General features: G+C 41.5%; 2 protein-coding genes across 10 annotated transcripts in view; one reads left to right on the plus strand and one right to left on the minus strand.

Annotated features, from left to right (window-relative positions):
- Nucleotides 1–15,038, plus strand: part of AFF1 (ALF transcription elongation factor 1) — a 169,114-nt gene extending 154,076 nt beyond the window's left edge. For 4 of the 6 annotated variants that reach the window (XM_075127501.1, XM_048848175.2, XM_075127502.1 and 1 more), the window contains 5 exons: nucleotides 1,494–1,565; nucleotides 2,161–2,254; nucleotides 2,373–2,416; nucleotides 4,016–4,245; nucleotides 7,401–15,038. In XM_075127501.1, coding sequence (XP_074983602.1) covers nucleotides 1,494–1,565; nucleotides 2,161–2,254; nucleotides 2,373–2,416; nucleotides 4,016–4,245; nucleotides 7,401–7,522 — 562 coding nt within the window. In that variant the 3' untranslated portion in view covers nucleotides 7,523–15,038. The remainder of the gene's footprint in view (nucleotides 1–1,493; nucleotides 1,566–2,160; nucleotides 2,255–2,372; nucleotides 2,417–4,015; nucleotides 4,246–7,400) is intronic. The other 2 variants (XM_048848174.2, XM_048848176.2) reach the window with 1 other exon arrangement.
- KLHL8 (kelch like family member 8) overlaps nucleotides 6,903–22,177 on the minus strand; it is a 57,950-nt gene continuing 42,675 nt past the window's right edge. For 2 of the 4 annotated variants that reach the window (XR_012668028.1, XR_012668029.1), the window contains 2 exons: nucleotides 19,715–19,845; nucleotides 18,107–19,497 (listed from right to left, as the gene is read on the minus strand). The gene's annotated coding sequence lies outside the window, so the exon portion shown is untranslated. Of the gene's footprint in view, nucleotides 11,267–18,106; nucleotides 19,498–19,714; nucleotides 19,846–22,177 lie in introns of those variants that run through there. The other 2 variants (XR_012668031.1, XR_012668030.1) reach the window with 2 other exon arrangements.

A 22,177-nucleotide genomic window follows, 5' to 3' on the forward strand; every position in this document is an offset into this window, starting at 1 on the left:
AGCAGGGGCCCCTGTCACGATCGAGGACCCCGTTATGCTAGGCACTGCATGAACACTGAATTAAGACTGTCCAGAGAGCTTACCATCTAAGTATACCTCTGAATTTCACTCATATTTCAGTTTTGATCTCTCTGATCCTGAGCAAGATAGTGGAGCAGTTGATACTGGACTCAATTAATAAAGAATTAAAGGAGGGAATATAATTAATGCTAATCAACATAGGTTTACGGAAATAGATTGTCAAACTAACTTGATATCTTTTTTTGATGAGATTACAGGTTTGGTTGATAAAGATAATAGTGTTGATGTAATGTGAGGCATTTGACTAGGTGCTACATGACCTTTTGATTAAGAAACTAGAGAGAGATAAAATTAACGTGACTCACATTAAATGGATTTAAAAGGCTGGATAACTGATATGTCTCAAAATATAATTGTCAGTGGGGATTCCTCATCAAATGGGTATGTTTCTAGTGGGGTCCTGCAGGGATCGGTTCTTGGGCCTACACTTTCCTGCCCATTTATAGGAGGCTCTTTTAGCCAAGTTCCCTTTTTAGTTTGCTGTTGTTTTGCAAGAGGGGATTTTGCAGTTACAGTAAACTCCGCTTATGAAGGATGTAAATTACCTCCCAAACTGAAGGAAGCATGAATCAGACAGAAATCTATTGGCTATCATGTAATCCGTACGCAGTCAGTGTTTGGTGAATGTTTCCCAGACATGATCTAACTTCCTTCACTATAGCTGGTTGAAAAAGACCAATTTTTCATGGGAACTTTTTTATTCAATTTTTTTTTTGAATTTTCTTGTTTAAATATTTGTGGGTTTTGACCCCCCCCCCCCCCCAAAAAAAAAAAACCAAAAAACCCCAAAATATATTGCTGAAAATCTTTGTGTTTTTTCCTTAAAAATATGGAAATTTTTGACCATATGAAAAGTTCCCATTAAAATATTTTGATTAAAAAGCCATTTTTTTGTTTAAAATGTTCAGATGGAAAAATTTCAACAAACTGTATCCTTCTGTCCTGCTCCCCAAACTGCCCTTGTGCATTTACCGTTCCCATTTTGGCTTTCCTGTATATCAGCCTCAGGATGCCCACTTGGAACCAAGCTCAGTAAGGTGGACAACTGTGCTATAGCCCAATCCTGAAGCTATTCCATGTGTAGAACACTTGCTAAAATTAAGGGGATTTCTAACTATGGTGCAACTACAGTGTCAGTCCCTTAAATTAGTGCTTTACATGAGTGAGTAAGTATTAGCATTCCTGTTTCACATGTAGGGAAACTAAGTTACAGAGAGATAGTAAAGTGGCTTGTTCAGGATCGCACAGTGAGTTATAGGCAAAGCTGGAAATAGAACTCAGGTCTCCTGATACACTATCTGAGCCAGTGGACCTTGCTAGCTTTCCATAAATGGTGTGCTGTATTTATGTCATTGAGAAATCCAGCCCTGTTGATGAACGTCATTAATTTTTTTGTGTTTGTTTTCTTACAGATTTATAATGACATTAAAATCCTTTTCCGATACCTCGGCATCTGCACATGAAAAAATCTTTGCTGTTTTGTGGTATGTGGCTATCTCCCTCACCCCTCCAGTGGCGACATTTTATATTCTCTTCTCAAACCTGGTAGATTGAAAGACCTTTCTTTCTGAAGGGTGGAGGGTTGGGCTAAACTGATATTGTTAGGTTTATGCAGAAAAATTTTAATAGAATGAATTCTTAAAAATATCTCCGTTTAAAATGAACTGGCATATCAGTAGGGAACCATGTGTGTCAGGTTAAGGTTCTAAATCTCACTTGGTATGCTGATAATTTAAGAGTCCGTAGAGGCTTAAGATGAGGGTGGAATGTGATTTGACTGACGAGGTTTCTGAGCTGTGTAATTGAAGCCGTGGTTGAACATACCGAAGTCCGCTCTGGACACAGGATATATTAGGCCCATAACACCTGTTAGGAGTTGCGCATCTACTTCCCTGACTGTTCCTATTTTTCTCTGACAGCCACTGAGAGAAGATCATATCTGGGACATATGGGGAAGGAAGCACAAACTTTCTTTAATTTGCAGTAAAATGGATGTATATGTCCTCAGGCTCAGCGAGAAGAATTGCTGCTGGTGTGGCGTTGAATGTTCTGACACTGATTCCTGGTTTTTGTTCACAGCATGCGCTGCCAGTCCATTCTGCACATGGCAATGTTTCGTTACAAAAAAGACACTGCAGTAAAGTATTCCCGAACCCTCAACGAACACTTCAAGGTAGGGTTTGATTGCATTATTGAATAGGTTTCAAATTAGAAAGATGGAAGAAGCTGCAAGTGTTCAATATAGGTCAGTGTGAAACCCAAATCTAACTAGACTTTCCTTTTTGCTACAGAATTCTTCCAGAGTCACGCAAGCACCTTCTCCATGTGTTGCAAGGTATTATTTAAAATACATATTAAAATCTTTCTCGTAATGTGTTAACAGAAGCAGTTTGCCTACACATTTGAATTGCAGACTTTTTTGCAAGGGGGTTGAGTGCATTGAATTGCTTCCTGTTTTATGGGCTGGCATAACGTTCTTAAAATATTTATCTGCTTCTTATTTCTTTCCCTCACCTCAACTTACAGAGAGAGGTTTGTTTGTTTTATTTTACAGACAGTATAAACCCACTCTGTGTCATACACATTATTGTCCTATCAAAGAATTAGGGAAACAGAGAAAGTATTAGAAACTGTTGTTTGTAGAGGTTCCATTGTTCTAATCCTTGTCCTGGGTTAATAGATGTAGAGGACAGATGTTGGATTTTCCTCCTCTTAGGACTTGTAAATGTATCCACTTCTCCTGTCATCTCTCCTGTCCCCGCATACAGATGCTGTACTGCTCCCAGTAGTACATGTAGAATTTTAGATTAGCTTTTAGCTGGTGTTTTGACACTTCCTTGTGAGTTGATTCCCCTGACAGAAACTTTTTTTTACATTTCTTGCTGATTATTGATGCTTTTTGCTACCTTTGTGTGTCTGCATCAGAGTTACTTTGGATGTGGCAGCAAAAGAAACATAAAAGCTGTGTTCTACAAATTGATGCTCAACCTGATTTTCAACAGGCTGGCATGCTGTTAAAGCAATTGCATGTGTAAATAAGGGATATGTGCCCGCACATGGCCAAGTGTGCATCCTGTTGGCAGCTTGTAAACAAATCAGACATTTGGGCATACTCCGTTGTGGAAGTTGAGTGTCTTGAGTGCAAGCTAGGCATGCAATTCCATGCATACCTCTCTGAAAATATTTTGAAAGAATGCTTATGTATTAGAATATTGGTTCTGAAAGCACCATCACTCCTACCATGGCCTAGCACAGTGAGGTTAATTAAACTGAAAGTCTCCCAAGGAAAGTGATGGAAGCTCCATCATTTGGATAATTTAAAACGGGACTAGGCGAAGCAGTGGAGAGTATACCTTGCACCGTCTCTGGAGGATGGACTAGCTGACCAAATAAATCTGTTCTGTCTCGAGCTTCCGTAAACACAAATGCAGATCTGCAAAGTGATTTGGATTGAGAGACAAATTTTGAATAGCCATAAAAAAGCCTAAACTCTTTAATGCGGAGACCATGGCTTCATGGAATTGGATTCATTAGCCAAAACACTTAAATAACTAGGCCAAGATTTTCAGAAGTGAGTACAGATTGAGTGCCCGACTTGGGACTCAGAGTGGATGCTCAGCACGTTCTGAAAATCAGGTGCCTTGAAGGTGTCTTAAATTGAGCACCCAAAATCCCAAGTCACTTTTGAAAACCTTGGCCTCACTTTTTAAGTACAGTAATGCAGTTGGTGCTATTTATCTTGCCTGCCTTTGGTGGTGCCTTGCCACACCTTAGTCCTCAGCCTGGTACTTCACAGTGCTCTTGCTGAGCATGCATATATGACACCAGAACTCTGTCTGATGGTGGGGGGCTCAGAAAAAGAGAAGTCTGGGTGTTTTGTGGCAAGTCATTAACCTGCTACCTTAAGGCTTCATGATGTCGTCTTCTTCCTCAGAAGCACAGGCACGCCTTCTCCTCTTTCCCCGATGCCCTCTCCCGCCAGCTCTGTGAGTTCCCAGCCAGGATCAAACGCGAGCACCTGTGTCAGTGGAGGCCTTGGTTCTTCAATCAACACCTTACATAATATCCCAAGCATAACCTTTTCCTATGTCAACATCACTTCCTATATCCTCTATGCCTATGATATTTGGGAGCAGGCCGATGCTCTGGCCAGGAAGAATAAGGGTAAGGTTTATTCCCCTAGGCTTCTCCTTCTAATATTGTGCTTGTTTGCAGACTCTTTTTAAAAATTCCTAACACCTCAGCAAACTCTGCCTTCAAGAGGCACTTTTTAATCCAAACAAAATCAGGATTAAAACAAACCAAGGTGTTTATGGTACGTGAGCAGGTTATTGGTATAATCTGTTTGCTTCTGCTGTATGATGTTTGTTCTAATTAAAAGGTTGTCTTAGAAAGATTGATTCACTTAAAATAAAGTGAAAAAGAAATTTAAAGTGGTAAAAGTCAAGCTCACCATTTAAAGGTGACGAGCAAAACTTTTTCAGATTCATGCACTTTTTCAGCTTATGGATTCGTGGTCCATGAAGAGCCACTTCTGCTTTATTCATTTATTTTTTGTCTTAGCTCCTGTTTTCATTATTTTTTACACTAAAAACAGTGGCTCTGACCTCTCCTCATAGAAGAACCTGTTTGAAGGGGCCTTGAGCATTGGCCCCTGCTGACATCACTCCTGTTTGCATGCCAAGCAGTTGCAAAGAGGATTCCCCAATCTCTGTCACACTCTTTACTCAGACATTATCATGATTAAGTTTGTGACCTTGCCATCTCTCAGCACAGATAGTGAAAGAGGAAGAAAAGTTCAGATTATGGTCAGCCATTAACATGGGGCTTGTGAGGTAATTTTTTCACAGAAATTCAAGCTGCTGAAGGCAAAGGGATGTGTTCAAAAGGCAAACTTGAAGAAGGAATAAAAGTAAAAAGTTCCATGTGTCTTGTTAGAATACTGGGAGGACTTAACATATAAGTTAAAATGCTCAATCAGGCAGCACATGGTGTTAGAAAAAGCTTCGCAGCATTAGAATTTTTCTATCTAATGGACTGCAACTTCACAAGACCTCCGCTGTAAAAATCAGTGTATTTCTATTGGTGATAAGCCAGGACACGAGGTAGGCACTGTGTATAACTCAAGGTAGATAATTATGAGAGAAGAGCCATGGACTCATTTCATGGTGGTCTCTTAACATAAGGGGAATAAAGATTACAAATAGTTCTATGGAGTAAATATTTCCCAGGGAATTGATGTCTGTAAAGGAAGACAATAAATATTCATGTTGTCTGTTCAGGATATAATGATGCCATAGGAGTGTGTCAGAACTGAGCCATTAAGATCTGCCATGTAAACAATAGAGCAAAGGCTTGGAATTTGTTCTAATCTCAGGGGTGTGTGTCACTATGAAAATTCACCTGTATTTTGCTGACTTGCAAGCCTTTTGGGGGGGACAAAATCCATTTGCACATGCTCAGCAGAGACTCATCAGAGTTTGGCAGCTAAATTCTCCGAAGATTCCATGTGCACTCAGCATGCTCAAACCTGCACAGCTCCTACCTGCTGACCCGACTGTGCGTGTGCCATCCCCTCAATTGAAAGGGCTGAGCTGGACTTACACTGCAGTTGTTCCTTCTGACTGCCGGGGGCCACAGGAACGGTCCTCCCCTGTGTTATTAATGTCTCCTTTGCTGGTGCCTGGGCAGTGCGGAGATGGAGGAGGGAGCCTGATTTGAATCCAGAGAGGTGAGGAACAGGGGTATGGGCACAGGAAAAGGAGAGAATAGGATGTGAGGGCATTTCAGGAGCCAGAGAGTGAGTAGGAGCAGAGGGGGACAGACACAAGCTAGGGGCACAGGGGCGTAAGGGTTCATAACCGCTAGATACACTCCCCTGCATAACCTAGAATTGAGCTCAGAAGTTGTGAGTCTCTACATTGCTGTGTATCAGCAAATAGGTGTGAAACCCACTGGCAAAGTGTGTCTCACCCCCATTTAGTGATTGGCCCACATAAGGGATAACAGCCTGCTATTGCTACCAGTTACTCTGTTAACTCAAATAGAGGTCCGTGCTATGCATGTAAAGGTCTGAACCCTGTTGATGATGTTTATTGGGGGTCAACATGGTTCCACATGTTGGAATTTTTTTCATTAAAAAAATTTTTTTTTTAAATTGCAACCATAATTTAGGTCCCTTGTGCATATACATTGCAATAGCCTTTAATTATGTAATACCATACTATTATCTCACAGGACCCTGGCCTCATTTAGTGCACAGAATGGACAGTACGCAGGAAACGAATCAGGGTTCTGTAGTGAATGAAGCTTTTTATCTGTATGGTGAAGAAGGCAGGAGATGAGGCACAAGGACAAAGGATGGTTTAATGGTTAAGGCATTTGAATGCTGCCCTGGAGAATTGGATTCTACCCTTGCCTCTGCCACAGAGTTCCTAGGTGATGCTGGTCGAATCACTTAAACCAAACTTTTCATAGGTCACTCATTGTGTGTTCCTCATTTTCTGGATGTCCAGCGTGAGAGACCTGGGGCCAGATTTTCAGAAGTGTCGAGCACTCATGGTTGCAGTTTAAATCAGTGAGAGCGGTACTTTGAACTTAAGGTGTATAAAAATGCTAAGTGCTCTGAAAACCTGAGCCCGAGGCATATCAAGTTGGACCCAAAATTAGAGGACACTTTTTGCAATTTTGGCCTTAGTCTGTATGCCTCAGTTCTCCATGTGTAAAATGGGGATAATACCACCTCACTTCAGAGGGTGTGGAAACATACATTGATAATATTTATAAAGCAATCCGATAGTAAACCGAAAACACCATAGAAATGCTATGAAGAAATTAATTTTTTATTCAGTGCAGAGTTTGGATGGTATCTGGTAAATGAGGCCTGAGGCCACACATTGAACACAGAGGGTACAAGGAAATACTGAATAACTTCCCATTTACTGAATAAGGCAGGAGTCCTATGCAAAATATAATGTGATTATGTAACTGAAAGACAGTATCATAATGCATACGTACAAGGGAGCAGATTTAAGTTGCACAAGCAACTTCCACCTTCTCTGTATGTGTATTGTCTTCCTATATGTTCCATTCTATGCATCCAATCAAGTGGGCTGTAGCCCACGAAAGCTTATGCTCTAATCAATTTGTTAGTCTCTAAGGTGCCACATGTACTCCTGTTCTTTTTATGTTTAATCATGTTACTTTCTTATTATAAAATATTTCCTGTTATTTCTCTTGTTGCATTTCTTTTCCCTTCAGATGTGTCTCCTGTGTAAAAACTGACTAATCACTTTTCTTTTTCCCTCCTATCTTTCTAGAATTCTTTGCCGAACTCAGTACAGCGGTGTGCACTCTGGCACTGAACAGTAGTATGACTGAACTGGTACACTACACTAGGCAGGGTTTACAGTGGCTGAGGCTGGAAACAAATACGCCTTAACTGGTGCTCAAGGTGGTTAATACCTTGAACTCTTTTGCACTTTGGAAGCCTCAGAAGCAGTCTGTCTGTCTGAATCATTGGATACAAAGCGCCTGGAAGGGAAAATAAAGCAAGATGGAAGGGATCTGACTACACTGGAGAACTTTTAAACTATGTTTCTAGGGTGGCACTTGGCCACCTTGAAGAGATGAAGGGAGGCCTCATGGTTGATGATGCCTGTCTTTAAAAGGACAAAGTGCAATGTACTGTCTGAAAGGTTCAGTGTGTTGGTGGTCTATAAACATTTCTATAAATGAATAACCAGCAAAAATAACATGTGAAGAAGTGCCGACAAGAAGGAAGTCCACCTCCAAAAGTTATTATGCAACATCTCAAAAACCACAGCAGTCACATGTCCATCGGAAAGTTCAGAGAAGTGTTTTTGCATACCACAGCTGCAATCCATGATGTATATTCTTATTCCTTGGAGTTGGGATGTCAGGGGGAGGACAAGACCTGAACGGAACCAAACAGCATTATGTTAAGCTAGAAACAGCAAAGCAATCTGCCTTGCCCACTTCCTAACCATCCCCTACTGCATTTATATAGCAACTGTTCTTCTGATACTCTTGGAACTGATTGCAACCACTGCTTAGCACTGCAAGTTCACTTAGTAGATCACCATTGCTTTGATATTTTTTTCTCCATTCTACACACACACACACAATGCAAACCATTAACTCTCAAACTGTTTCAGTTGTGGTATTTCTTAGTTTGGGCCCCGTACGTCAAACACAGTTGCGTGGGGAAGGTAAGGAGCACGTAAGGATTGTGCTGTTTTCCTCTGAAACGAAGGCAGGGAGTTGTCTCTGTGCATCCTCTCAGATTGTTGCTGATTCACTATGAAGGGGAGGGAAGGTAAGGGACAGTCAGAATGGTTCATTGTGATTGTGTGAACATTATGCTGAGTTGCAGATCTTTAAATCAGGAGGAATTGCTTCTGCATAAGGAGGTATCTGCTTTCACTATACCTGGAAAAGAAGGGTCAGATTTTGTCCTTGGATATTCACACACAATGTATGAGTATCTGAGAGCAGGCTTGGCACTGAAGTCTTGTAACCCTCATATGGGAGATACTCCCATTTCATGGCAAAGCTATAGGTTTTGCCCAGCAGCTCAAAATCTGTCTTCAGAGGAACACAAATGAGAATATTCAGATATTCTTGTTAGATTTGCAAGCAGCTCTTCTTTACCATAAATTGTGTTTTTAAAGATACAGTTATGCAGATGACAGTAACACTGAAGACTACATTCACAATATTTTTATATCCAGTCAGATGGCAAAGAATTCCTATTGTGTAAAGCTTTCTGCCATCCTCATATCTAACAGTGTGCCTTAGCTCTCCGGTCCTCTCTACCAGCACTCGACTTACGCTAGACTGCTGGGAATGCTGATGCCCAAATGAATTGTGCATATTGATTTTACAGAAAGGAAAACCTTTGCAATGAATTAGCCTCTTTTCCCCATTGTAAAAGGAAGCATTTGCACATACCATGTATCCGTATAGAAACAGATCTATACATGTGCTGTAATGAAGCAATACTCCTTTTCCGAGGTGCCTGTTGAGGGTTTTAGGGTTCAATAAATTATAAGCAAGAGGTCTGAATTTCAAAAAGCTGTTCCTTTTTAAAGCCATGTTCCTGACCCATATAAGACTAGGACAGTCCCTTGCAACGTAAGGCCCAAGAAAGCTCCCGTGTAGCTAGCGGAAGGGAAGCCTGACTCTTTGGAGAGCCTTATGAGAAAACGAGTCCCCACCTCTTGTATTAAGAGAGAAATAAGCACAAGAACATTCCGTTCTCTCGTCTCCTGTGGCTGCACGGAACCTTCAGAAACCTCCTCGTGTCTTACCACTTGGTTAAAGCCGTAGTTCATTTCAGGGATAAGCCCTTCTAACCTAATTGGGAGCAAGTTCCGTATTTCTCTCCTAGTCTATATATAATAAAATACATACACATGCACATTCCTTTTGGAAGGAATAACTGATCCAAATAAAAACACACAGTCCAAGGTGTTCATGAACATAAATTTTGTTCTCAGGAAGCCTGGGAAGGGCATAGAAAAGTCAGGCCCTTCTGCACGCTTCGGAGCCTGCGTTCTGATACAAGTATAACTAACAAGCTGGAGTTCCAGACTGATGGATTGAAATCCTCCTCTTCTTTTTGTCTTGCAGTGCAGCTTGCCTTAATGTCACAGGTGAGGAGGAGGGGAAAGGAAGGGTTATTACCACCCTGACTTAAGAATCAGTATGGGACTCTGCAGGAGCCAGAGGAGATGCTTAGGGATAGATTTAAGGATAAATGAAGACCGAGATTCAGTGTGACATCCCTCCTGCAGCCCCCTCTCCACCCTTCAGACAGCCTCTTCCTTCCATCCAGCCACTTCCATCCCAACACAGACTCTCCCTCCTAAACAAGATAGCCCAGCCCAACTGGAAGCAGGACTTCGGTTGTGCATTGTGCTGAGGCTTGTTCTTTTGCTTCTGACTTACTGCTCCACCTGGAAGCCCTCTGATCATGGACCCCAGATTCCATGGGACCTGCCTAAGCCCACCTGTGAACACTTTTAATAGTTGGACAGTGCTATTCCTACAAGAAAGTGAGCTAAAGAGAGTAGAAGGGCAAAGGCCTTGTCAAGAGAAGATCCACTTAATGCAGAGGCACTGCTGACAGCTGCTGCCTTACAGGATAGTTTATGATCAGAAATAATGTAGGATCCAAACCCTCTTGTAAAATTTGATATGTAGGGCCCAGTCCTGCTCCCAGTAAACCTGGCAGCAAACCTCCCATTTATTTCAGAGGGAGTAAGATCAGGCCCATAGTCAATACAGGCTCCATAAATGGAGAGTAGACAGGAGGGAGCAACTATAGCAAACTACAAATCGGGAAGCTATATTCTATTTTTCCCCTTTGAAGGGACTCTATAGATATTATTAATTAGGAAGAATTGCTACCTGTCTTCAGCCTAGTGCCAGGTTTGAGGCCCATTTAAGTAGCGGGAAAGATGGCCATTGACTTCAGTTGGCCCTGGGCCAGGCTCTTAGGGAGGAGCAAGAAAAAAATGAAATAGTATTTGCCATTGCAAAAAGAAAAAGTGAAGATAAGATTGAGTCCTGTGAGGAGTGAAGGGGGCGGCAGTCGCAAGGCAGTAGCCTTCCCATGCAATATTTATTGAGAAGTAATTAATGTATTTAAATTGTCAAATATTCTATATCTAAGATGCCATTATTTAATAGATCGAAAGCCCCATTCACACTGGAGACATGGAGCTCTTCTGTAACAGAGTCAGAGTTTGACTGCAATATTGTTTAAAAAGGCAAAGTCCTTTGTTTGTCTGTCTGTTTTTGTTCTTGTCCCCATCCCTTCCCCTGTCCTTGGTTCCAGGTATAAATCTGTACATTTAAATTTATTTTGGGGTGTGTCTCCATCTTGTAAATAACCTTTTCTGCCCTGTGTGTGATGGAATTTCCAGACTGATTGATTCATTCAAGTGGGGAAATAAAATAAATATTAAATGAAGTAACCTGTTCATTGAGTTGCTGTGAGAGTCCGCAAGTTCTCAGCCTGTCGTAGAGGTAGTCGCTAGCTGCCTTCTCACTCTGCATGGCAGTGTTTTGTCTCTAAATTATTTTTATTTAAGCGTAATTTGCTGTACTTGAAGATGCTGTTTGAAGTTCTCCTGTATCTAACACTTATTGCCCTTTCCTGTTGGATAAAGAACAGGTGGTTGAAATCCAAAGGTTCTGTGAGACGGGAGCATTACAACATGCAGACATCAGACCTGCGTCCTAATGCAATAGATGCAGGATATTTCATGAGATCTCTGAGCAGTCTGGTCTTTAATGTCCAATATTGGCTGGTTTGTGAATGGTTTGTCAGAGGCAAAGCTATGGGCCTTTTTCAAAATAGTCTAACAAACTAGTTAAGAGAGCAATAATGGAAGACCAGATTTGTGGTTGTGGTGTGCTATGCACATGCCATGAACAAGTTTCAAGGCGTGATATGGGAGAAAGCAGTGCTCACTCAGTGAGTAAAGGACACTGTAATCCTCACCCACACTGTAATGTAGTAATATATTTATAAAACACTGTGGGGAGGAGAGTTCTGACCACCTCAGATTTGGTCTCCTAATGCCCAAAGTTGTGATTCTCATCACTCACTCTGAGTGCTTCCTCCATTTTCAATTTCTTTTGTCTCCAGAATCAGTGAGAAAGGGAGTTTGTTTCTTTTGAGTGGCAGTATGCTTGTTTGTGTTGGGTTTTGTTTTCCTCTCTGTTTTGTGTTGAGAATGTAATTTTTCCTTGGAAGGATGATTTTTGCATATCTGTATGCATTGTGATATAATTCAGGTCATTTTTGCAATATGCATTGCACCTAAGAGAATAGTTCCTAATGGTGGACCCTTTTTTTATGTAGTTTGTAATATGTAGTGGCTGCTGAACCCCGTTTAATATTCATGAGATCTGTTGCTGTTACAAATACTGTATATAGAAATATAAAGGATTTTTTTAAGCAAATGCATTTTTTCACTGCACATTTAAAATCCCAAAGGCAAGACTTATATTGAAGTAGGAAGACAAAAAAGGACCATAAAGCTAAAATTTCAGCTTATGCTACTTTCATCACAACACAGGCACAATGAGCCTGATTCTACACTCATTCATGTTAGTAATTGGGAGTGAATTCATTGAAGCTAATGTTTCAAGCAATATGGCATTAAAATTGGGCCCAAAGATTGATTTAGACTTCTGTAGTCGAAGAAAAGACCCTGTGAAAAATTGCTTTTGGTTTTGGCACTCCTAGGATGTATGGTGTAGGTTTGGTTTGATTTAGGTGAGGGGCTAGGATGCTGTTTCAGCAATAGCTATGTTCTTATCTGTCCTTCCTGGAGACACTTAAACCAAATGAAATGGATGATTTAGAACCTGGTTATCCAAATGACCTCCAAAAAAAGGCCCCACTCCAACTCCTTGTTTCATAAAGTGAATTGTTTTCCAAAGTATTGATCAAACTCCACTGGAGAAAAGCAAAAAAGGTGGGGACGGAGGGGTGAAGGAAAGGAAATGTATAAGATTAAGAAGGGTACAGATCAACTTTGAAATCACCTATAGTAAATGAGGTAGGAAACAGCCATTTTGAGACTTTAAGTAAAAAGCAAGAGAAGTCACTTGTACATTTTTGTTACAAGGATTTTCCCCCCAAGAATATTGAATATGAATGTGGGGAAATTTTGATTCTTTGCACAACAAATTTTTGCTCATCACTATGATTCCCTGTAGCCTTTTATACTCCAGAAATGGGAACATGAAAGGCAGCACTAGGTACCAGTCTCTGAGAAACAACCTTCCACTGAATGGACCAGATCCTCCGCAGGTGTACATAGGCACAGCTCCATTAAATCAATGAACCTATTTACACCAACTGAGAATTGGATGCTATGCTATTTCATTAACTTGTGGTGAGATTTCTTATTCCCAGGTTCTCCATTTCTATTTCCCTCGCCAGTTTGAAGTCTTACACTAAACAGAGCGGAGGATAAAATGGTAGTGCCAGAACTCCCCTGCACTTTAGTATTATCGTACTAAACTGAAAACAAAAGATGAAACGTGTAGACTGGACAAAGCCTATAAATATGTACAGTGCAGAGAAGTCTATTTGCAGAGAGAGTGTGGGTCCAATCAAATTGGCCTGACTTTTCATGAGGGTGGGTTTCCCTGGTAATGTATTATGAAGGTATTTTAAAGAAATGTTTGTTCTTTGATGTATTTATTGACCTTTTATTGACCAAACCTAATTATGAAATGGTGTATAATCTATTTTGCATTTGCTTCATCTTAAAGACTTGTATTTTTCTCTTCTTTGACTCTGCTTGTCCCATTCCCTTTTTGGAGGCCAATAATACTTTTTGGCTGTGAAGCCAAACAGCTGCAATAAGTTTGAATGCAATCTCTGAGCCCCATACCTTTCTCTAAACACTACATTATCTTTTTGGCAACCTTTGCTTTGTATCCATTGCACTTTTAGTAACCACCGTCACCACCACAAATCAACAGGAGTCCTGGGCCAGCAACAGCATTTCTGAATTTGTTTTTATCTGCTTTTCTGAAGCTACGAACTGTGTGAATACTAACTGTACCACAATGCCATCTGTTTTGCATGGATCTGTCTTGTTAAAGTACCAGGTTATTTTCCCTCTCCCACTTAGTAAAGCAGAGGTTGACTTTTTCTTTGGGGCCAGTATTTCATCTCAGAACAGAGCAGCAATGTTGTTTGACCTTGTTAAATAAGCAAACAAAAATGAAAAGGCAACCTGCCTGATGTCTCTTTATAAATTTATTGGTTTGTAAATTGAAGGTGCATGTCTGTCCACCGGAGCAGTGTCTGGTTCTTGTCAACGTTTAGATTCCATGCACGGTCTATCATAATCAAAAAGTATTTCTAAGATGATGATCAAGTTTGTAAACCTTTTGCTTGCCACAGAAATCACAGTAAACTCCCTGAACTGAGCTTTTTCAATAGTTTTTCTAGCTATTTTGAATTACATAGAGAACGGTCTAGTTTTCTTTCAGAAAGCTTGATGCTCAGCAGCCAAGCTATAGCAGTGAAATGTAATTTTCAGAATGAAGGCAGTGGGGTGAAGGTCTTAAGAATAGTGGTTTTCTTTAGTTAAGTGATTTTTGTTACAGGACGATAGCACGGGCAGTATTAATGTTGCCAACAGTCCAGATGGAGAATGAATCATGGCATATTGATAAAAAACTACTGTACATCGGGTCAGTTGACAAGTACACAGTCTTTTTCTTTCCAGATTGTTGCTGTGTGATTGTGTTTTGGATGTGCTCAAGCAAGGGGGCTCCTCCCTCTCCCCCATTGTTTTAGTGGGTAAATCAAGTGTTGGTATCACCCTAGTCTGGTTTTGTGCGTGTGTGCGCGCACGTGTTTAGTTTTTAAAAGTAAATTGTCTCGTTTATGAATGGGGAACACTGGTCTTAAAAATAACCATGTTGAATCGTCCTTAACCGTCTCTTCTCATCAGCAGTTCTTCACGTGTAATGGGGTACAGCTATGGTCTTGGAGCCCAATTCTGAAAGGTGCTGAGCTCCTTCAACTCCTGTCGGCTTCACTGGGAGTTGAGGGTGTTCGGCACCTTGCGAGATGAAGCCTCTTATGGGAGGATGTGTAAAGAAAACCAGGAGGGGGAATTGATGTATTTTAACTACTTCCAGCAATGAAACTGCATTCTGGGGCTTCTGTGAATAAGATTTAGCTGCCTTGTACAATCCTTTAAAGAGACTAAAACCAGATCTGTGAAAAAAACTTAGTTGATCTGTTAAGAGAAAAAGTATGTGAAAGATTTCTCCAAAGAAGTGTGCCACGGATCTTCTGTTTGTTGTTCTCTGTATCAAGGATGAATTGCTGCGTGTCTATATATCTATATACATCTATATATATGCATATTAAAGCAAATTTTGATTTATTTGTGTTGAAATTATTTTGACAAGAGAGATGTCAGGGTGGAACATGTAAAGATAAAATGTGTTTAGGGAAAAAAGAATTGGCTTTCATGAGCAAGTCACTTTCACCCTCTTGTGCTCCAGGTTCCCAGGGGTGATACGTCCCTACCTCATAGGGATACTGTGAGGCTGAGCTCTGTGGCTGGAGACTTCATGCACTAAGAGCAAAGCATTATTGTATCCTGTTGATGGGATTGTGCGGTGTGACCCCCGTTTTGGCTGCATGCATTGGACTCATGAAAATAATCAGAGATGAGTTTTACTGGGGTGATCTGATCTCGCCCAATAACAAGACCAGGTATCAAATTGCTGTTTCTTAATTTACAGTTTACTTTTAACCCTCCCCCTTGATATTTCAGTTTGGTTAGACCCTTAGGCCTCACTTCAGCAAAGTGCTAAGGCACATGCTTAGGTCCCTCTTGTTTTCAGTGGAAGTTAAGGATGTGGGAGGTAGGCATCTACATTTCTTTGAGGATCTAGGCCCAGGAGCTTAAATGTTTTGCTGAGTCGGGGCCTCAAAGGATCCAAAAAACAAGGTGTGTTTTTGTGTCTCTCTGCCTCTCTCTCTCTCTCTCTGACTTCATAGGTCCAATGCTATGTTTGTTGTCTATTTATTTTTATAGCAAAAGATGCAAAATAGGCACCTGTTTACATTTACTCAAGCACGTTTGGCAGTTATTTTAGCAAAACAGTCTCAACTAAATTAGCAACAACCAAAAAAAAAACATCAATACTCCTTGGGCTGCCCCCTGCTCAAAAATGCCTGCATGAAAACCTAGGCATGGCAGCATTCCCTGAAGGTCAGCCAGCCTGTGGGTACTTTGGAGACAAGGGGGCTCTAAAGCTGAGAGACCTGTCTCTTTAGTTACTTTACGTAGCACTGTATGTGTACACAAAGCTGTACAATGGAACATCAGTGCCAGACTTAGAATGGGTTCCCATCTCAAAGGGTTTAGAGGCTTAAAAGCACTGATACAGACATTACCAAACATGGCAAGTGTGTGCCCGGAATGGGGCGTGGCCTTTACGCGTGAACTCCTTACTCAAGAGGTTAACGTCTTACAGGCTGTGATGGAGGGAGCTTTGGCATATGTTAGTGGAGCCTACCCAGAAGGTCTTAGTCTGAAAGCACACATGGAAGCAGACATTACAGAAGAACAGTGGTAGCTGTCGTGGTGCCCCATCACAGCTACAAGAAAGGAAGTTTATTTGGGCGGCAATACCTCCTTTTCCCTCTCCTTTCTGGAAATTCAGCCCTGCACTGCCCCTGATTTGCCAACCACTTCCGGAACGTGATGGTGGGAGGGGACAAAGGGGAAAGCCAGCTTTCTGGAGTGACGTTCTGGTCAACTCCTAAGTGCAGTGACTTGGGTGGCTGTAATCTGCTCTGTTTGATTCAGCTGGCTGCTGTTCAGTCACCACGCTGACATAGGTTGTGTCAGGACAGTGCCTGGCTTTACCAGCACATCCCAGTGGCCCATGCTGGCTTAGGTGCACTGATGTGCATGGTTCCATTTTTTTCACTCTTGCAAAATGCGTGTGGGAGGGGAGACAATTTACTTTTGGTTCTTGGCCCGAGTGACCCATCATCCATCAAGCAAATGAAGACATGGAAACATTTTCTTGCTGGCTATGTAATCGTACGCAAGTCTCTCTGCTACACCCAGGCACAGTTATAACTGCATAGTTTCCTGCTTAGAGCATTAATTTTGGGGACCATTAATTTAATACCCATTGGAGAAATTCTTCTGGTACGTAGTCAGATTAGTAGGGGGCACCTCAGAAAGCAGGACATCCAGCCACAAGTATGCATGCTTGCTTGCTTGCTTCCCTGGTCCATAGCACACATGCTTTATTATCTCCAGGGGACCTCTAGCAATATGTGAACACTGGCTTCAGCAACCCTTCATGTAGGCTCTGCACAACAATTAAAAGATCAAGTTACAGTTCCAGTGGAAAATCTTTAGAACTTGTCTAAGCCAGTTCAGATGAAACCGAATTGCTGGACACAGGTTGAAAGGGGAAAAAGAGCCACTTTATTTTTGTTACTTTAAAATGATGAAGCATGACAGCTTCTGCTCTCCCTTTTGGCAGGCCAAGTCCTTCCCTTGTGGTGGAAATTCTGTGGCTGTCTGCATACTTTTTTCTATTAGGACAGATTGAAGATGAAACTGACCCAGGAAGCCAATAAGAGTCTCTTTAAAATGTCAAGAAGTGACAGCAGCACTGAACTTGTTGAGAGAGCCAAGAAAACACTACAAATAAAAGTTAAATCTCCTGGCTAGCGTTGCTATATCTTTTTCCAGTTCCAGCCAAGAGAACACACAAAACAAATACAGATGTGGCAAAAGCAGCCAGAAGAGAATTAAAATGGAGCATCTAGAATAAAGGACTTAGGTTTGCAAAATTGTATGCCAAGTGTCAGAAGAAAGCATCCACAAAAAATAATGTAGACTGAAATCACTTTTAAAACTAAGCTGCATTCAACAGGGAGTTACAAGTTGTTGGTTCTAATCCAAGCCGAACAGGTTAATTGACTGAATTATTATCTGATGACTGACTGACTGGCCTATTTGAAATTAATCTCACTCACTAATGGAACAGTGATCACCTCACTCCAACCTCTAGCACAATGGGCTTCCTTGTTAGCAGCTCAGAGGGCAAAGAACGGACTGGCAAGGAAAAACCAAACTGCTCTCCCTTTCCTACCAATGTGATGTTTCTAGATCACAGAGCAGATCAGGGAAAGTCTGTATTGCTGACGCCTATACTTTCTTTGCCAGATACTGAACTTGCTACTTAGAATCACCAACTGGATGACTAGTTAAAGCCCAGTATTATGAAAAACCAATTTTATGGAAATATTGGTGGTTTGCTGAGACTTTTCAAAACTTGTTTTACCTGTAATTAAAAAAAATCCTGTTTAAACAGTTTCTCAGATTAAAACCAGAGTTTTGATTTGGCCTGTTCCTCTTTGTTGTTCGTTGTTGCAAATATTTGTCTACTCATATAATTGTTCCCAAATAGCACATTTCAAGCTCACAGCAGAGATTCCTTTAATCCAGAAACAAAATTTGTAGAAGCAGAAGTAATTTATAATAATTTATAAAAGTTAGGTCATCCAATCAGGAAATAGTAACAATATCATGTAATTTTAGCTGTGTAGTCACAAAAACTTTGAATACCAAGGCTTCTGAGTTTCAACAATCAACTGAATTTTAGTTACATGAGCAGTTCTTGAGCAAGACTTAGTTCAACTCTGTTTGTAAAATTCGCCAATGGCCAGATTCTGTGACCCTTTATGCAGTACCTTACTCTGCAAAGAGTCCACAAGTTGACTCTGAAATCTAATAGGACTGTGTGTCGAGTAGCTGCTATGCAAAAGTCAGGGCTTCAAGTAAGGGTGTCAGAATTTAGCCCCAATTATTCTAAACAATAATGATACTTGTGGTTTGTTGGGGCTTTTTAAAAAGCCCCTCTCTGTGCTAGCAATTCATTAACAGTAAAAAGTTATATTTGCTTTTCTTCCCTCCCTTCCCCCCACCCCAAATGAGGTGCGTGGCTGACCGGTCAGTCTGTAACTCTGTTGGTTGTAATGCTGAAGTTCTACGGTAGTTGTGGCTTATCAGTCCCCTCTACTGGTTGTTATGTGTCTCAGCATGACAGTGGGCCCTGAAATATCTTTCCAAATAATAGCAAAGTGGGTTAGTGGTAGTCTTATTTTGTGGATCTATAGAAGTGTATATAAACATTTTTTTTCTTTAGAGTTGAAATCTTTAATTCCATCTTTAGAAATTTAAATCTGTGGGAACTATTTTAAAACAGCATTGGCATTACTTAGTTTCTACCCCTAAGAGTTTCTACTGCAGACAAGTCACTGTTGAAGTCTTCAGTTTGCTCTATCCATTTCCACGGAAAGTGTCCTCTGCTAATTGAAAACAGACTATGGGGGTTTCAAATTATTTTTTTACCTATCATTTTCTCTGTAGGGTTTCACTTCAGTGTAAATCTGGAAGGGTTCGTATAAAATACATTCCTAGCTATTAAATGGCTTTACAGCTCTGTAGTGCATTTGTCTCATTTTCAGAAATATCTGATCTCATAGCAGGGGCCTGCATTTCTCAGGCAGATGGAGACTCTGTGCAGGGAGTCTCTGCACAGAGTGCTAAACACTGAGTCCAGGCATCAGCCTTCTTAGCCCAATGAAGTGCAGAGGTGATCTCTGTACCACCCCGGCTGTCCAGCTTGTGAAACTGAGGAACTCCCACTTCACCAGGTGTATGGCATGCACATTAAGCAAATGAGACTTCAGTATCAAAGACCCCCTTATCATCGCTGCAGGATGGTCCAGACTGGCATCAATCGACAGGACAAGAGGAACTGCTTCCATAAGTAAGAATTCCAGTCCATTAGGTCTTGAGGCTGAAAGAGAGGCAGCATTGGTCAGGATTGTGCCTCTCCGCAAGGTACACATGCAGTTGTCGGTGCCATGTTACTCACAACTATGTGAGGCACAAGACATAAAGCAGATCATTTTGACAACAAGGCCTGAGTCCTATGAGATAAACTGTGGACTCAGTAATAAGGGACTGAAGGGGAGCAGTTGCTCACTGGGGATAGGTCTGCAATCACTGCTTACCACAGTCCCACCGAATAAAAGATCCTGAGCTCGCATGTTGGGGGTAGCAGCTTCCCAAGAGTGAGGATTTAGTCAGGCAAATCTTGATGCAGAACTATAGTTACTAGTTTCAGAGTAGCAGCCGTGTTAGTCTGTATTCGCAAAAAGAAAAGGAGGACTTGTGGCACCTTAGAGACTAACCGATTTATTTGAGCATGAGCTTTTGTGAGCTACAGCTCACTTCTCTCTCTGCTTTGAAAGCTATGCATCTATCCCATATCATTGAATACCTTATGAGCTGTTGCTTCTTGTACCTCGTATGTGAGTAGGCTGGCTAGTCCAAACAGTGTTTCATAAACACATAAAAGTGTACGTTGTCATAGGGATTTCTTTTGATTAAGAGCTAATCAAATCCTTGAACCTCAGATTCTTTCACTTTCTATTAGTGAGTCTTGCATCAAAAATTGGTTCACTGTAATCCAGTATGAAAGGATCAAATGGAGAAAATGGAAACAGGTTGCTGTAGCTCTATCAGGGCCCCCTTCTCAAGGATAGGGACTTAAATAATTCACAGAAAAACTGAAATGCTCAAGAATCTAACTGAATAGTTGTCACTAAGGTGCTCTGAACTGGCAGAGATGAAGAATTTAATTTTCAAATCTATCTTGGAGCAGAAATTTAATCTTCCATATATTCAGAAAGGGTTGCAGGACCCCTAACAGAAGTTGCTTCAAAAGTTTTTTATTCAAAAAGGAAAACTTCACCTGGTTAAACTTGACTAGTTTTGTATGTTCACAGGACCAAGAGGATTGAGGGAAATCTGAAAATGTGTGTGCCTTTAAGAATGGGGGCTAAGAGGGCTCAGCCTTTAAAAGCAATGGATTGCTGAGAAATGTTGCCTATAGGGAGCCCAGAAGATGTAGCCTGGGAGAGATCAGGTGATCGAGAAGCATCATGTGACTACCAGACTATATAAGGAGCTCTCTATAGCTCTCAAGTGAGAGAGCTGCAGGAGGTGCTGAATCCAAGAGAAGAGCTCTTGTCCAGGGAGCCCTGACGGAAGGCTGTGGAAAAAAACCTGTGAGGAGACAGGACTAAAAGGGAGCTTGTGGAAGCGGTGAGTCAAGAAGGAACAGGCCTGAAGCAATATAAGACTGGTGTGGGCTGGAGGCTCAGTGGTAAGTCTTTATTTGGGGGCTTCTAGCAAGGGAAGAAGCAATTCTTTCAACCCTGTAGCATCAAGGTAAGGATCCATTAAGCTTGATGAGGGCAAAAGACTATTTACTGGGTCTGGGGAAGTCAGATTTATAACTTCTGAATCCTGGGGAAGAGCTGATCACACTATGGAGTTACACCTGAGTCAACAGGGTAAATAAAAAGCTGGGTTTGGGATGGGCGAAGACCATTCAGCCCATGGAGAGCAACCTTGCATTATTAACCGGGAGAAGGGCTGTTTTGTTTGGTTAGTCACCGAAAGTGGAAGAATTCTGAGGTTTGCCCAGATGGCTAAACCCCAATCACTTATCCCCCAGGAGGAGACTGCCTGCTACTCTGAGGAAAACTGAGGCAGCAACCGGTAAGGTAAGCAACCCAGTTACAATATGAAATGACTTTTACAAGGTTGTTGGGGGTATTTTTGTGACAATTTTCTTAAGGTTATTCAAGCTTGTGTGGGACTATTGCGTCATATCAACTTCCAGCCAGGGAAGAACTAAATGAAATCACTCCGACTGAACTATTTGGGGAAGTTTGCACTGATGTTCCAAGGAGCAACAGTTCCTGCAAAAGTTGCTGTTCTGGCATTGCACCGCAGTTAAGACCGACGTTAATGTTTGAGCTGAAATAGCTTAAAGGGGGTTTCAACACAACCAGTGCATTCATACGGAGGACTTGGTGGAATACCATTTAGCTGGCCAACTGTAAAGTGTGTTTCTAAGTGTTCATAAATAAAACCACACTACACTGAAGTGTGGTTTTACTATAAAATGGGAATGTCTGACTCCAGGCCCACTCCTGTAATTTATTGCATGTGTGTGCACTACTGGACTTGTAGTGGGCCCCATTGAGAGCAGTGGGGTTCCACATGGCTGTAGGGTCCCACCTGTGCCGTTCCATTTACAGGATCTATCCCCAAGCCTACGCAGGGCCATGCAGCATCTGTTTCCATTTGTGACTACAGCTCTTTTGGACTCTCGAAAGGATCAAAACCTGTGCATAAATTCTGCATTCAGCACAGATAAGTCATGCTGTCCTTTGAGCAGGAAGCGTTAGATGCTGGCTCGACTTCATGCAGGACCACTCAGTTAAGTAATTTCTCCGCCACTCATGGCTCTGGCTTCACTGCTTTCCCTCACTACTTCTTGTAGATGGTGTGTACTGGTTAAGGTGAGCTCTTTCTCCTGAGGGCAGTTAAAAGGAGTTCCCTATCTTATTTGATTCACTGGGTTTCCTGGAAGCAGCACGAGGTAATATTTAAACAGGTAC

The sequence above is a fragment of the Caretta caretta genome, chromosome 4, assembly GCF_965140235.1.
Source record: "Caretta caretta isolate rCarCar2 chromosome 4, rCarCar1.hap1, whole genome shotgun sequence".
Lineage (NCBI taxonomy): Eukaryota > Metazoa > Chordata > Testudines > Cheloniidae > Caretta > Caretta caretta.